The 17,702-nt window shown below is 30.8% G+C and overlaps 2 protein-coding genes across 6 annotated transcripts; one reads left to right on the top strand and one right to left on the bottom strand.

Annotated features, from left to right (window-relative positions):
• Positions 1-66: 66 nt before the first annotated feature.
• LOC113855953 (NAC transcription factor 29-like) lies at positions 67-1,822 on the bottom strand. The gene is made up of 3 exons (XM_027487582.1): positions 1,648-1,822; positions 1,252-1,538; positions 67-654 (listed from the first exon to the last, which is right to left on the bottom strand). Exons 1-3 carry the CDS (start codon positions 1,820-1,822, stop codon positions 67-69), a joined length of 1,050 nt encoding a protein of 349 aa, XP_027343383.1.
• An 11,155-nt stretch (positions 1,823-12,977) lies between these two features.
• Positions 12,978-16,286, top strand: LOC113853929 (zinc finger protein BALDIBIS-like). 5 transcript variants are annotated; one of them, XM_027484651.1, is made up of 4 exons: positions 12,978-13,375; positions 13,561-13,755; positions 13,850-14,249; positions 14,652-16,277. In XM_027484651.1, exons 2-4 carry the CDS (start codon positions 13,602-13,604, stop codon positions 15,643-15,645), a joined length of 1,548 nt encoding a protein of 515 aa, XP_027340452.1. In that variant the 5' UTR covers positions 12,978-13,375; positions 13,561-13,601; the 3' UTR covers positions 15,646-16,277. The 5 variants fall into 5 exon arrangements, with proteins under 5 accessions (XP_027340452.1, XP_027340449.1, XP_027340450.1 ...); XM_027484648.1 differs by having other exon boundaries at positions 13,215-13,375; positions 13,554-13,755; XM_027484649.1 differs by having other exon boundaries at positions 13,216-13,375; positions 13,486-13,755.
• Positions 16,287-17,702: the final 1,416 nt, after the last annotated feature.

The raw sequence follows: 17,702 nt of genomic DNA, 5'->3' as shown, positions 1-17,702 counted from the left end.
TGTATAATCCATGAAAATATGCCTGTGAAGTAAAGGGTCGTTGACCGTTTATAGTTAGTCCCTTCATCACTGTGGGTACCTGCCAGTGAAGGCTAATTCGTTTAGCTCTTGAAAATTGATACTAGGATCTTGTGGGTTCCCATTGAAAATGTGATCTTGAGACTGATTTCGGTTATAGCAGTTCAATTCTCTAGTGGTCAACACTTTCTCAGGCGATTCGTCTATTTTGATCTCAGTGTTGAACTTCCTGTTAAAAGAAATGAGATTTTCATACGGATCATCTTCGTTAGATTTTCTAGTCAGTGAGTTGAAGTAAGTGTCCAAAGAAGGAGTTGTGGCTTGAGAATTCACTTTGTTGAAACCATCTTCATAAACTGAATCTAGATTGTTGCTTTTGCACCCGTTGAAGCTCAGATTTGACATGTTTTCAGTGGGAGCTATAGGTCCACCAACAAGAATAGAGGCTATGATCTGATAGTCTTTGTACTGATAATCAGTGATCATGTCAGAGGGAAAGTTTGTGTTTGTTGCGTATTCTTCATTCCTCGTTAGTTTTTCTGGCAAGTTTAGTTCGCTAAGATTCTCTTGATTTTCATATAAAATCTTCGATGTGTAGCCTTTATGTCGAACCCGGCATAGTACCCAGTCATCCAACTAAGACAGCAAGAAAGTATTATTGCATCGAGTTCAAGTACTACGAGTAAGGGATCACGGTTTCAGAGCACATGTGAAGATAGTATAAAAAGATTTGCACGTTACCTAGTACAAAAATAATCCTAAACTTTTTTGCTTAATATAAAATGATTTTTTTTGTCTTCCATTAATATATTGCATTATTGATAACCATAAATCTAATTCTCCATGGCATAGAGAAGTTGCCAGGCCCATCCTATTCTAGTTAAAATATCTCATGGAAGCTAAGAATATGGTCAGACTACTTGAGTAAACATCTTCCTATAGTTAACCTTTTGAAGTGAGTTAAACCTACTTTTCTGATAATTCATCAAAGAATTATTATTATTATACTACATCACGTTGATAAACTGGCCTTGTCATGAGCTTTTTTAGTTGAGTGGTGAAGGAAGAAATACCAAAATTCAGTCCTGAAGGTACTTTGTTTATGTGGGAAAAAGAAAAACTGTTAACTCTTAGAATTAGTTTGATATCTCCCTACTTTAATCAACCACTTTTTTAAAGCTCCTAAAAATCATATTCCTAAGGAAGAAAATGTTTGTGTACATGAACACTCACCCGCATGGAACCTTTTATCTTGGAGGATTTGGTGGCTGTGTCAACCAATCTATATTCATTCATGATCCAATCCGTCTTAGCTCCCTTAGGAGGTCGACCTGAATAAAACACCAAAGCTTTCTTCACCCCAATGCGCTTTGACCCACAAGAAGAAATAATTGGCTTGTCAGTTCCAGTTGCCTTCCAGTATCCAGAAGCTGCGGCTCTGTTTGGCCTCAATCCATTTGGGTACTTTCTGTCTCTTGGGCTAAAGAAATACCATTCTTCCTCCCCAAACAACGACTTATCTGCACATTCACAACAAAAAGAAAAACAAAATCACATTCAATTTTCTCAACTGTAGTCAATCATAAGCAAGACTTAGTAAATACAAAGAGTGGATGGCAAAGAACAAACTAGGTAACTCCCATGGATTATACTTATACAGATCTATTTCAGCTATAATGGATGCTGGAAGTGGACGTGAGGTGATTTTGTTTTGCAAGTAATGAACTATGAGCTCCTCATCCGATGGATGGAACCTGAAACCAGGTGGAAAAGAGTAATTAGAGCCATGTTGAACTCCCTCCATCAAAGAATACTTTGTTCTTGACAAAGGAATCAACAAGTGCCGATGATACCAATTTGGGTTGCTTTAAATAAGAGAGTAAAGTGTTATCCACATTATATATTGGCTCTAGTACCATGCAGATGCTGACATTATGGAGAAGATATTAGGGACAGGAACCAATTAGTTGCATGTAAAGTTTGAGAGAAGAAGACAGAGAAACCAATCAATTTGGCTTTTCTCAATGAATTGACCTTCACCTACGTACTAGCTATCAACTTGCGCATGAGAGATGTTTATGATGTATGATCTGCTTAACACCTCATCAGCACAATGCATAGTAGTTCTGCTATAAATTGAGCATTGCACAAAATTAAAATTAAGATTTAAAATTGATTTTGTGACATAATAAGTCAGTGTCACTTTCTCAACCGTATTGTAGATAGTACTCTTGTGCAAAAGAAAAATGTATCCAAAATGAAGCAGATTAATGGGTGAAGATAAGTTACTTGTTTGATTGGATTACATAATACAGATGAGCAATTTAAATAGCTATTAATCATAGCTAACCCCCCAAAAGAAAAAGAAAATCGAAAGGGTGGCTTGGCCTTTTTGTTTCTCTTATTGTTTGTTTTGCCAAGTTATAGAACCCTCTTCAAATTTAGTGCTTTTCAGATGGATTTCTTTCTTTTTTCTTTGGCAAATCAACTAAAAAGTTTTTAAATTTGAACCTTTTTACTTTCCCATCTTTTCTTTTCCAAAAATGTTCAGTAAAAAGGTGAAATCTTCTTTCATCACAATGTTAATGAGGGGACTAATACTAGAAGAGTGACCTTAAGGTGTAAGTTTCTTTATTACTTAAAATAACGTGATACTTACTTCAAAATTTTGAAGTTAGCGATAAATAAATTTAATATCAAATATTGAATTTTTTTCTAAAAAAATTAATTTGTATACATCAGCCTTAAAAAATAATAATTTTGAAATGGAGGGAGTACCATACTCGAGTCTTTTTTCTACTACGGTATCCCAAGTATTAAAGATGCTCTACATAAAAAAAAAATTACATTTACATATGTGCATAATATTTTCATTTCATTTTCTATCATTTTATATTGTTTATTGTACAATTTTTTTGTTCTTTTCGCTTCTTAGTCCTAAAGTTGAGGTGTATAATTAACTTATTCAAATAAAGAGAGAGAGAGAGAGAGAGAGAGAGAGAGAGAGAGAGAGAGAGAATTAAAAGATGCTCTAGAGAGGTTCGTGACTCTCATAACATAGGTTTCTGCGCTAAGCCACTGTCCTTGGAGCACTTATCGAGTTGTCTTATTACAAAGACATAATAAAGCTTCTTCTCCCTTCTTCAAATGTCAAGTCTTCTTACTGCCTTGAAACTTCCTCATTCGAATATTAGCTTTGTCCTTTCTTCCCTCATCCTCAAATGACACTACATCTTCCAAACACTCAAACCATTTCATAAATCAAGTTACGTGGGGACTACACCACAACTTAAATCAATGAATACATGGCTTTTAAACATTATACTTATTTTATTAAACATATACATTAGAAGATTATTAGAAGAATATAATGGTCCAATTTGAGTAAATTTTTAGAAAATATTTTATAGAAAAATTAGTAAAAGTTAATAAAATTCTCTCATAAGTTATAAATAATTTATCTTTTCAATTTTTTTAGAAGATAAACGAGAGGACTTTTTAAAAATAAAAAACTATAAATTATTTATAACTTATAGAAAATTTTGTTATTTCTATAAAGATTTCTATGAAAGTTTGAAGTATAACACAAGATTTTGTTTGAAAAAGTCACGCAGAATTGGAATCTTGTAAACAAAAGTAGAGCTAATCAAAAGCAACGGGGGAAAGAGTAAACTTGAAACTTGCAAAAGCATTTTGGTTGCAAACAAACCGATGAAACCCAGGTTTAGAGTTTGATGGGGAGCAGCGAAAGCAGCTTTAGATTTGGAACATATATGGCATAAGTGGTAATAATCCATACACAGATTAACGTTGACGGAATAAAACCTAGTTCCAATCGATTTTGATTGTCATATTTCGCTAAAACTTAGTTCCTAGGAGCATTTCATGTTCATCTCGGTCTCTCCAATAAGAAGGAGACATGCAGTTTAGTTTGAATTTACGATGAAATGAAATTCAAATTAATCATATTTAATTACGTTGGGGGTACGGATTATCAAATGAATAATGCTATTTTTATTTTATATTCTCACAATATTTTTCGTAATAATAAATTCACATGCGACGACTTAGTTAATTGTGACTTTTAAAAATCATAAATTCAGACATCTCACAGGTTATATTATACCTTATCAATAGATTTATATACAACCAAAAGCATAATAATTATATTCCAAACTGTAATATACACCATCGGATGATCTTTCATTAAGTCCATTATTTTTCTTTAATTATTAATTGAACTCTTGTCCAATAAAAGATAAATACGTAGTTTCATAACAAAATTGTGTTAAAATGTATATGACAGTGCATCGTCCATGGTCATATATGAATTGCATATATATGTTTGATCGGCTATTGTAATTTGGAAAGCATCTAATTTGAGGTCTACGCCAAAACACAACTCATAATTGGAACCTCAAATCTCTCAATTTCCAATTTCCAATTTCCATTACATTTCCTCGAGCTCATTATTGATCAAATATATTCCAAACTTTTATACCAACTCCTTTTCTTTTGGGACCCATGTCTTTGTTGGCGACCAAATCCTTCACAATACTCTTATTTACTTTGCTTTAATTGTAAAATGATCGTTTCATTCCAAATCTTAATCACTGCTTTTTTAAGAGGTGAGGATGGTCATATTCAACAGATAAGAAATGGAGTAATTTGATAGCTTTCTCAACTTAATATCTATTTATTTTCATAATGAACATCACTTCCATTTATAATATTTATCAATTAATTGTTGAAATTATATAAGTGTGTGTGTGCCGTACCATGTGTTTTTTTCCTTATATTTTCCCCTTATCCATATCCTAACGTGCCGTACCTTAACTTTTTATGCAGGGTCCAGAGGAAAAACACACTTAAGCCCAATTTCATCATACCAACTTGATCCACAGCTAATCCTTTTGTTTATTTTTAGTCGCTATTTCGTTATTTTTTCTGTCCAAATTTTTTATTTGTTTTTAGGCATATAAGGTGAGTAGAATGAACAATACAAATGTAAAAACTCAAACGACCAATTTTCTCTTTTTAAAATACTCTACAACTAAATTAAGAGAGGGTAAAAACATGAAATAAAATACTCATTTTTGCAACCGTACAAAGCATTTATTGTATATATTTTCAAACATAGAGACTCGTGGCATAGATATTCTCTTAACATTGAAAAGATGAATAATTATAATTATTGCAAAATTAGACAATAATGATGACTAGCAAAGAGATAAGATATCGCTGTATTGGTGCGTGTTCCACAGGTTTTACGTTGAGGGGACAGAGCTTATGGATTTTGTTAACTGTATTTTCGGAGAATTAGTTAATAAAATAAAATAAAACAATTATTATATTAAATTTTTATTCATTAAACATATCCATGAAATATTAAATCTTTCTCAATTGATATTGTGGCACACTCGTTTCCTGTTAACTGTTATCAAGACTCCATACGTTAAATTAGCTTTGCGCGTAACGCTTATTAAGCGATAATTTAAAAATATATTCTTTTTTTTTTTTTTACATCACATTACATATTATAGTTTATATATTTTTTATTTTATCTTTCTTTTCACTCCATTCATTTCACATTTATGGCCCATAATGTGATATTATTACCCATTAAAAAATACTAAAAATATTGCAAATAAGATATAGTTTACTCTCTCTCTCTTCAAATATTTTTCTTTGATTCGACAGAGAAATATACAGGGAAATGACGAAGACGTGTACATCATCGTAAAGAATCAAGGACATTTTTTTTTAGCGAAGAAGATTTTGACGCTTAAGTAGTAAAAAAAATTAGTATATTAACATTATGATTATTTTTTAATAATTTTTTTTAAAACTCAATCATATAAAAACTGATATTAACATCTAAAAAAAGAGTTCAATACAATATGGTATGTGGTCGAGGCAGCATCAGATCTTTAGATTTGGATTTGTCTTGCGACTTTTTTTCAATTTTTGGTAAATTATTGTCCTGTGAGGCTGTGATCAAGTTCACTGTTTATTAATTTCGTATTCACTGTTTGATCAAGTTCACGTGCACCTCTTATAATTCAAGTAATATCCACACACCATACCTAAAATTCCATATGTCCTCAATTTTAATTCAATACCAGATAATAAGATTGTTTTCTAATTATTTATTAAAAATTTAAAATAAATATTACGTGTGTTATTTAAATTGAGTATGATGATTATGAGCAACAAAGTTATTTTTATGATCATTTAGCATAATTACTTTATTAAAACTTGAATTCCGAGAGTAAATTTTTTTTTTCTGATTATTTAACTCGTTTATGGTATTATTTACGGTGAAAATTCACATAATGTAAATAAATCAATTCAAGAATAAGGTTCTCTTAAATTTTTTTAAGTCTGCTGTAATTAAAATAATTTAATAAACATTGTAAAGCATGAATTTAAGTAGGAACAGTAGAATGGTGAAATAGAAATAATATTAAATTGAACATAAATATTTATAGAAATATACTAAACATAGACGTAATTGTAGGAACAAACATAAAGTGAAACTAGAGATTAGAAACAAATTGCAAAAAAATAAATGTACAACTTTAGTATTGAGCAACAACAACCATGTGCCTCTTAGTAGCTAGTATTTGGCTATGTACAGAGTTTTAGCTTGCAAAGAGTTTTAGGTTACACATCGATTATCGACATGGAGTATTTATCTTTTGGTATAATAGTGTTTAGATTTTAAAAATCAATATAGACTTGGCTGTTCGTATGAACTTGACTTTAAGGAGCCTTTCGATCTCTTGCTTGATCTTTGACAACATCTTTGACGCAAATTTTCTTAATGGTTGCTTCATTGGCCTCTTTGCTGGTCGAACTGGAAGTCAATGTTTAACCAATTCTCTCGAAAGGGCATCTGGTCATAATCCCATGCGAAGCAATCTTTAAACTTCATTAGTAATTTGATTAGTTGGTCTTTCAACTCTATATCAACCAACTTACTGATGTAAGTTAACTTCGACTCCTTCTCATCTCTAAGGTTCACTTCTTCCAAAGGATCTTCCACTTCCATCTTCTGTTCTCTTAGAGATGAATTCTCAAAAACCAATTTGCGAATCATCATAGATATAATCTAGCCGAATTTTTTGATTTTCGGTCTCTAAGACCAAATCTTCTTGTCCTGTGCTTAGGATCTCTTCAACTGCTAACAACTCTTGAGGCTTGGTCAAGAATTGGTCCATCTCCATTACCTCGAAGGCTGTCTTTCTCCTTTCGGTTAAACAAGCCAAATTTTCTATGTTTTCATTGGCCGAATATGATTCATTGGCCTCTAAATCTTTGGCAGCTTTCAAAGTTGCTTTTCTTCTTTCGGCTAAATAAGCCGAATTCTCAATCATGTTGATCTCAAGAACCATCTTGTCATCAAGTGTTATTTTGTCTTGAGTCAACGGCTTTTTGAACTATTTTACCTTCAATTTTTTGTGAATTTTCTCCCATGGCCGAATCTAATTCATCCACTCCCTAACTTCAGTGACTTCAAGAGCTAATTTTATTTTATTTTCGGCCACGTAAGCTGAAATTCGAGCCCAAAAGCTCATTTCAAGCTTCATCTTTTACATTATCTTTAGCCTCCAATATTTCTTAAAAGCTCTAAAAACCTATCGAAGGATCCAATCTGATCTCATATGGTGCCCTCAAGTTAACATTCGTGGTAAAATATAGGCCGCCCACATTCTCCATCTTGAGTGGTAATATCAGTAAAGGCCTTGTCAAAAGTTTTACTGTCCAAGCTGCTAACATGAGCTTCAGCCTTAAAGTAACTATGGTCCCTGTCAACATATTCTAGGATTCTATCACTGTTCCATAAGCACAACTTCTAATGAAACGATGAAGGCTAACTACTAGGGATGATGGCGTTGGTAATGATTGAAAAAAACGTAAAACATGAATTTAAACAGGAATAGTAGAACAGTGAAATAGAAATAGTATTAACCTGAATGTAAACATTTACAGAAATATACTAAACAAAGACGTAATTGCAGGAATAAACATAAAGTGAAATTGGAGATTGAAAACAAATTGCAGAAAAAATAAACATACAACTTTAGTAATGAGCAACAACAACCGTGTGTCTCTTGGTAGCTGGTTTTTGGCTAGGTGCAAAATTTTAGCGTGCAAAGAGTTTAAGTGCAATGTTTGGGTGCAAAAAATTATTCCCTGAAATATGAAGCTTTGTGATATTTATAGGCGGTGGTGTATCTCAACCTCTCTTCTTCTTTCACAAACTCTTCTTGGTAACTGCCTTCTGTGCATGGTTTACTGATTCTTCTCAATTATTGTCACCCGTTATCCATAACTGTTCATGATCTTGCCTTCTCAATAATTGCTGTTACCCACGATCCTTTTTTTGTGCCCACAATTCTTTGATCTTCAACTAATGTTAATTACTGGTAACCGTTTCTTTGATAGTTGCTTCAAACATTATAGTTTTTTGTCATGTTTACTCACCTCTTGGGTTCCATCTTGCATCTGGGCTTTAGAATAAATTTCTTGTCATTTAATGTTTTGACAAATTTTGAGGATACCTATCAAAAACTCTTGTGAATTTAGAATAATAGCCTATGTTTTTTTTACCAATTCTGAAGAAAATTTGTGTTTATTTAGTCTCGTGGTCTTAGAATAAATTTTCTTGTCAGTTCCTATTTTTTGACTAGTTTTGGGAGAAATCTATGAGTTTGTTTAGTCTTGTAGACTTAGAATAATTTTCTTGTCAATTCTTGTCGTCGACCAATTATGAGAAAAATTTATGAGCTCATTAAGTCTCATGGGCTTAAAATAATTTTTCTTGTCGATCTCTATTTCGACAAGTTTTGAGCTCCTTTTAATTCAGGGGCTTAAAAAATTCTCAAAAATCAATTCTCTTTTCAACAGAAATTAAGATTCCTCTAAAGATCTTCCAAAATTTCTTAAAATTAAGCTTTTTTTTTAGTAAAAAATGAGATTCTTTTTATAACCTTTTAAAACTCTTCGAAATGTAGCTTTATTTTCAACAAAGAATGTGACTCTTCTGTTAGTCTTTATAAAAATATGTCAAAAAGTAGTTCATTTGATGAAATTTTAGAACTTAGATATTTTTATGTCTTTACTTATCAAAGTATAAGAACTTAAAATTTTTTCATTTTAGTCAAAAGATATTTCTATAATACTAGTTTTTAAGTTATATTTTTCTTTGAAAAGACATAATCTATTTTTTTCTATAAAAGTTTAGTAAGAATCTTTATAAATAAAAATTTTTCTTTCCTTGAACATGAATATTAATTATGTGTTTAAAATAACCAATTTAGGAATATCACAGACGAAAAGGAACACAGTAGCATATATGTATAATAACAGAAAATCAAAACATGAAAACGCGGAGCAGCCATTATCTTTACACGAGAAAATTCCAAATTATTGATTTGACGCTCAAGTGAAGAAGCGTCTTAAAAAATGGTAATATTGAAAAGTGATATTAGCAAGTTTTAATATTCAACAAAATTTCTTGCTTGCTTGTTCTAATTCTGTACGATTCTGTGATTTGATATATCATCTTGAATAAAACTTGTGCATTTTTTTTTTATTGGTGTAGATATAAATTCATTCTTTGATTTTGATTTCGTGTAAAATGGCTTAAGTATTGAAAGGTTTTTCCGTAGACCTTAGTCGAATTCAATAATAATGATTGTGCTAATGGAAATTATTCAGATTAGATAAAGTTAGTTCTTACATATTCTAACTCGAGGCGAATTAACATGACCAACTTTAGATTAGATGATCAGTTTAGTAATATTTTATATCTTGAAAAAAAAATCTTAAAATATGTTTGATTTGTTTTGTTTATCAAAATTATTTTGGAAAATATTTTTTAAAGTATACTTCTAAAAGTGACTTTGAAAATAGATTTGAACTCAACGCAATATCTTTTTCAATGGTTGATTCTCAAATTCATCCTTTGAACTCCCTCTAATATTATTCTTCTATTATTTCAAAGCTTCTCAACTCTCGTTAATAACAATTTTCTCTTTGCATTCGAGTCGTCGTATGTTTTTGTTCTTAAATATTGATTGTCTATCCCTTTATTCTTATTTTATTTACCTAGTGAAATGACCAATTAGCTTATTCTTTTCATGTAAAAATTAACAATTTAATGATTTTCTCTAAATCAACACTGTCTTCAGGAAACTCATAACTGAAATTAATGATATTTTGTCTTTACAAAACTTTTGAGTAAATCATTGTTTACAAAGTTATGTATGTGTATTTAATTATTCACAAAGGTGATCATTTTAATTGGGAAGATTTGTAGGGTTTTGCCGTTGTCCTTTGTTAGAGATCAGAAATCATTACATACTACAATTTTTTAAAGACATGTTAATATTTTATTAATATGGTGATTTCCGACCCAACCATGCTTAAATTTAGGGAGTGTTACCCGTACCTTTGAAGTGGATCCTCAAATATGCCTAATTACTTGTACATCAGATGCTTTGAAAATATGTGTATGTGTGGCGTGATTCACAATTTTTTGAAGTTAGGTATGACTCTTAGGTATTCTTTAACTTTAATAATTTTTTTTAATTATTGATAAAAAATTTAAATTAACAAATAAAAAAGGATAAAGTATAAATAAATTTTTAAGAAATATACGTATTACATCAGTTTCCAATGGAATGAAAAGTTTATATTTTAACTAAAATAAATAAAAATATAATACATGTTTATTTAAAAAAACTTTACATTCTAAATAAAAAAAAGTGTTAAGACATATAAAAACTAAAACTAAAACTAAAACTAAAACACAACAAACAACTCCATTAATAAATCGCATCCAACTTAAAATTCAAAAGATTGAAATATATGTTATTATTACTTATAAATTATTCTATTTTTCTATTTTTACTTAATGGGATACTTTTTTTTTCATAATTAACCATGACACAAAATTGTTATGTTTTTTTTCAACGTGTACAACTATTAATTATGACATGTACGTACAAAGAATATGACTAAAATATCAAAAGATCTCCGTCAAAGACTCATAAATAAATCATATAAATAACCTTAAATACCATATTCAATTCAAAATTTTAAGATATTTATATTATAACTTTTTATCATTTATATATTACACAGTTTATTTTATTAAACATTTCTTAAACGAAGAGAGTGTAATATATTTTAAATTTGTATAATTTTGTAATAGACGTGGAAAGAAGGGAAGCTAAAGAATTGGGATGAAAGATGGGGGCCACGGGAAGGGACGAATTTATGGAAAAATGTGAAGCAATGCGATAGATACAGAGTGATGGCAACGTTTAAGAAAGAAAACATAAACATAAACATAAACATAAACATGCGTTGAAGAGAGAGAGAGAGAGAGAGAGAGAGAGACACATGAAGAGTTAGCAGTCATCTCGTGCCTTTCCTATTTTACTAACCACACTTTCACTCTCTCTCTCTCACAATCACTTTTGTGGGCTCCCATTCCCCAACCAGTCATCTCTCTCTCTCTCTCTCTTAATTAAATAATGCAATTATGCCATAATCATTTTCAAACTTGCCTGTAAAACCCCCCTATCAGCAACCTCTTAATGGCCTCTCACTCTATTTATGGGAATCAACTTTGTTCCAAGTGAAAATTTATTCAAGTCCTTTACTCACTCAATGTGCATTAGTCTGGTTTGAAAAAATATTATAAGCGTTCATGACTTAGAAAAACAAATTTATAAGCGTTAAATTTAACTTGAAATTTGATTACAGAAATAGATATGGTAAGCCAAATAAGGACAAAGAGAGTTCCATTTTGCAAACTTATATTTTTTTAAGTTTATATATTATTTTCTTAGTTGGCCTTCGTATGAAAAAAAATTGTGAATCAGTCCCTAAATAAAAAATATTTTTAAAACATCCTAATTGTTATATCATTTTTCCAAGATTTTTTATTTTAATTTTTGTATGATCTTTTTAATTAATATTTATAATACTAAAATACAATGTGAAAGGACAGGAAAGAAAAATATGAGGTTAATAAATATTATAGTAGAAAAGATTGAAGAGGTGTGACATATTATGATAGGTTACGAGGAGTAATTCGTTAATTTAATTTGAATAAAGTCGTGATTGATTTATTAAAACAGGGATTAAATTAAAAAATAAATCTTGCTCAAAGGCTTTAAAAGTATTTAAATATTTTTATTTAATTTAACATTTTTAAATTTTTTCTTTACATTATTCTTAATGGCCGATGTAAAAGATACAAAAATAATTTATATTAGAAATACTAATTATATTTAAAATAAATTTTTAATAAAACAATCAATTTTAAATACATATAATAATATTAATTTTTTTTCAAAATATTAACATAAAAAAATTTTGCCTATTGAGTTTGATATTTAAAGAAGAGTCTAGTCATTTTTAATTACTTTTTCATGCTATTCTAAATATTACTTTCCCATCACGTAATTAATTAACTCATTTTTCATTAATTTTGGTGTTTTTATTCATAATAGACTAAAAATTTAACATATTCGATTTAAATATACTAGATAAATAAATATTAATACATCTTTTATATAAATCATATATTAATTAATTAATCGGCACTTCAAAGAGTACATTCTCACTATATTAGTTAGTTTTTCTCAATTTTTTATAATTACTTATTCAAAAATTTAAAATTTTACCATATTAAGAAACTAAAATAATGAAAAAATAACATGTGAACAATTTTTTTAAGTAAAATTATATATATAACATTAATATTTGAAACAAATTTGGGAGTATGTTTATAATTATTATTTTAAATATATATATTACTCAAAATTTAAAATATATTATCAATATCAATAAACGTATATTAATAATATTTTCAGAAAAATACAACAAATGTCTTAAAAGCATTAGTTATACATGAGATTTACAAAAGTTTGTCTCCCAAAAACATTTGTACTAGGTAGTGGGAAGGTGAAGTAATGCTCCATGGATGTAGAAACTAAAGATAGATAGAGGTAAGTTGGAACCAATGCATGTGCTTGCTGGGTCTAACTCAAACAACAGTACGAACTGCCTCCGCAGTTCATTTAATTGACTTGGTAGAATTACACTGTTACTTGATTAGCGATGTATCGTGCAATTGATAGTATATATGGAAGAGAAAGCGAGAGACGGAGAGAGAGAAAAGTGGTCCAACTTAGTCTATGGCTGACTGACACCCAGAGCAGCCGTGTTGATAAGGAGTAAAACACTGGCCAAAAATTTTATTATTCTCTTCTCTCTTTCAAAGCATCACTTCTCAACCCAAATTGAAGACTTGTGCTGTCACCGCGATTCACATGTAAAACCAATTTCAATTTCTTCTACTTTTTCTTGCCTCAAATTGGAAAATTAAATAAATGATAATTAAATAGCTTTCTTTTCTAATTTCTTGAACATTATTTGTTTTAGTAGTGCCTGTGCCTTGCTTGTGTGATTCAAAGCTTTTTTAGCTAGCTAGTACTTTTGGAATTTGCAAGGTAGCAGCTAGTTTAGGACACTCCAATTTCCTTCCTCCGGTTTCAAGCATGATGTCTGAAGAAGCAATTTCTGTTCCTTCCAATTCCAACCTCAGAGGCTCCATGGTTCAAATTCATGACCCAAACTCCAACTCAAACCCTAATCCTAACCCTAATTCAAATCCATCAGTTAAGAGAAAAAGAAGTCTACCCGGAACACCAGGCAAGTCAAAGTTCTTTTCTTTCAATCCTTTTCTTTCTTTTAGTTCATGGGTAATTACTTACAATTAACAAAATAATGAGGGTGGTTAAAGCAGATCCAGATGCAGAAGTGATTGCTCTGTCGCCAAAGTCACTGATGGCAACGAACCGATTCATCTGCGAAGTGTGCAACAAGGGTTTCCAGAGAGACCAGAACCTGCAGCTGCATCGGCGAGGGCACAATCTGCCATGGAAGCTGCGGCAGAGATCGAAGCAAGAGGTGGTAAGGAAGAAGGTGTACGTGTGTCCAGAAAAAAGCTGCGTGCACCATGACCCTTGTAGAGCCCTTGGAGACCTCACTGGGATAAAGAAGCACTTCAGCAGAAAGCACGGTGAGAAGAAGTGGAAGTGCGACAAGTGCTCCAAGAAATACGCAGTTCAATCTGACTGGAAGGCCCATAACAAGATTTGTGGGACTAGACAGTACAAATGTGACTGTGGTACAATATTCTCCAGGTAGGTTATACTATAATTAATATTACTACAAGCTTCAATGTATGAAGCTTGGGAGTCCCATTAATTATTAATTAATTCTTCAACACGAGTCTTTATTGGAATTAATAATCTTCTTCATTCAAATTTGTTTTCATCTTAGACTTTGTATATATACACTGATGTGTTACAAATTTGTTGTAGGAGAAAAACACATGACATCCTAATGTATGCTTTGTTGTAATAAGTTTTTTTTTTTTTTTTGTCCAACTATTTAACGTGTGATACAATATCAAAATGTCCCTAGTTCATTGAATTTAATGCATGCGGGACATGAAGCAAACCCAATTAATGTTTTGATTTGTGAAATTGAGAATGTTTATTATTAATTAATTTTTATCGGTGTATATTTCTGTGACAAATCAGGAAGGACAGCTTCGTGACGCATAGAGCCTTTTGTGATGCCATGGCGGAACAAAGTGCGAGAATGACTTCACTTCCAGGAGTTTTATCAAACTTTGGAAACGATATTCTGATCAACGCTCAAGCACCGAGAATGATGCCTCAGGGTTTACAATTACAAGGGTTTCAGCAAGAATTTGGTGGGCCAGGCCCAGAACCATTCATGGGAAATTTTACGGATGCAGACCATGACCAGAAGCTAAGGTTACCACTATGGTTGGACCAGGCCAATCCTCAACTTCATCACCCTCTAAACGTTCCAAGCAACTCAAGTGTGTTCTCATCAGGAACTGGAACAACCATGCCTGAAGCAAACATGTTTGGGACATCGCCACAGGCACAGTGGTTGAATTACCGTCACCCAGAAGCATCATTTACAAGTGCTAATGTGTCTATGCCACATGTGCTGAAGCTAGAACAAGAAGAAAACAAAAGGGACTTGTCGCATAGCGTGAGCTCTTTGTACCCACATGGAGGCCCAAGTCACATGTCAGCTACTCCATTATTTCAGAAAGCAGCCCAAATCGAATCTTCGAGGATCAATGGTAACTCACCTTTCGACACCTCAAACAATGCCTTTGGCTTGTTGGGCTCGAATATCTCAAGCACTTCCATCAACAACCGTAATAATAACGTTGTTGAAATTCAAAAAATTTTCAAGCATGCAAGTCACGGTGACAGCTTCAACCATATGGTGAATTCCCAAGCAAGCACCAACGTTGGAGGTGGGTTTTCATTGCCTAGTACGAAGGGTTTGGATCATACGGTAATGCCACGTAACAATGAAGAGTGGCAGTGGGGACAAGCACCAATAATGGACGAGCAAGTGCATTCAAGTTCAAACAATCAAGACCACTTGACCAAAGACTTCATGGGCGTTGGAGATGATTCATTAAGCAGAACATTGCAGCAAAATCAGTTCATGAACCTGCAAAGCCAGTTCCGTGAACATTACTGATATGATAGAGTTGCATGTATTGAAATAGCTGTGAATTAAGCTAGTAACGTTGTACGATACATAGCTGTTAGCAGCAGCAGAAATGTACCACAATTCACGATATAACGATGACATTTGGGGCCTGATACTGAGTTAGAGCGAGGTAGCATGCAAGTGATCGAGTCAACTCGGAATCGGAGCCATGCACAGTAAAACAGCTGGGAGATATCACATGATGAAATCGATAACATAAAGACATCCCGTGAGGGACGTGGGGGCCATTGCATTTTGGAACAGACAATATATATTCTCTCCATTATTCTATGCTTATTGTTGTATATTGTTAAAAAAGAAATTTCCTACTTTTCTTTATGTTATCGCTTCCCCTAGTTAATTATATTGTATCATAGGTTATAGAAGCAGAAACATACAAAGCGCTTTCCTCCATGCATGTCGTAGAAGAAAATAGCACTGTGCTACTAATTTTATTTTTCCTTTTTAACTTAGTCCATGCTCTAACATTGATACAACTTTACAGCGTCAGATATGGTGGCTAGCTATGACCTACCTTTAATTTGTTTTCAGTGACCTTTTGGAGGCCGTGAACTGCTTTCCACCCTCAAATTAAAAATTATATAAAGAGGTAAATGCTTTCTTTCCAGCTGTTTCAACTTTGTTGTTATATATATATATATATATATATATATATATATATATATATATATATATATATATATATATATATATATATTACCGGTGATTCAATGCAATGACAACAGTTAAATGAATTGATATGTTCAGTAGTTTTATTATTCATTCAACCAATTTTTGAATTCATAGTTATCTTATTTTTCTCCCCCTCGCCTCTCTTTTTACTTTATAAGAATATAAATATAATTACACTCATTCCATAAGCCATATACAATTGATTAATATCATGGAAAATTGACCGACATATATCAAAGTGTTTGTATTAATAATTTAATTAAGTACTGATTTAATTAAAAAATATTACGTAAACTTATTTTGATAAGGTTTATTACAAAACTTGTTAAAGTAATTTATATGGTAAATTATTTTCAGAATTTAATCAAATACTTCCTTGGTTTTTCTTTAAAAAATTTTATCGCAAGTAACTCATAAGTTTATGAGTTTCTTAGGCATAATTATTTTACCATGCACCTATATATATGACAAATAGAAAAGAAATATTTATGATTTTGACATGCTAAATTAGAGTAGAAAAAAGAATACATGACCAAAAAGAACATAACACAAAATATAAATCTCAAGTGAAAACTTTAAAGAGTATATTATTTTTATGAACATACAAAGTAAAGACGTTGATGTAGGTTACGGTTTTAATAATAAATTTTGTTAACTTCAGTTTTTAGATTGAATTTAAACATACACAAATAAAAAAAATTTATAAAAAAAGTATAAAGTTATTGTATTGAAGTTATAAAAATATAATAAATATTTTTTTAATAAAATTTTATTATTATTAATTATTTATCTTCAGTTTAAGAGTTAAGTTTAACAAAATCTTTTAATAATAAGTCTTCAATCTTCTGCATGCATGACTAAAATCTTTTAAAACGAGAGATTATATTCATCCTTTAATAGTTTTTTAACCTCCTACAATATTAGAGACGAAGGTCTCCAACAATTTTTATGTATAATGACTCGCCATATATAAAGTAACGAAAATTTTCACTTCTTATATTTAATATTGATGAGATATAATATCAAACTATCAACCAGAAGATCATAAAGTTTAATATATAGTCTAATGAATATTAGTAACAAGCAAATACTAAAAAAGAAAATTCTCGTTTTCAGCATTCAACATTTCAAAAAATGATATTATTATGCATTAACAATGTATGATTTTAAGAATTAAAGTGATGGATAAAGATAAAAATTAAGAACTAATATAACATTTTAAAAAATTTAAAGATTAAAATGATTAATATTTATTATTTTATAAATTAAAATGAGAGTTCAATAAAAATACAAATTTTTGATTAAGGTACAATTTTTGCTTATAAAGCAAAACATTGTCATTGATATTTCAA

Source organism: Abrus precatorius, unplaced genomic scaffold, assembly GCF_003935025.1.
Source record: "Abrus precatorius isolate BTA unplaced genomic scaffold, Abrus_2018 Scaffold11, whole genome shotgun sequence".
Lineage (NCBI taxonomy): Eukaryota > Viridiplantae > Streptophyta > Magnoliopsida > Fabales > Fabaceae > Abrus > Abrus precatorius.
The sequence above is the reverse complement of the archived record's forward strand: the minus strand, read 5'-3'. Positions and strand labels throughout refer to the sequence as shown.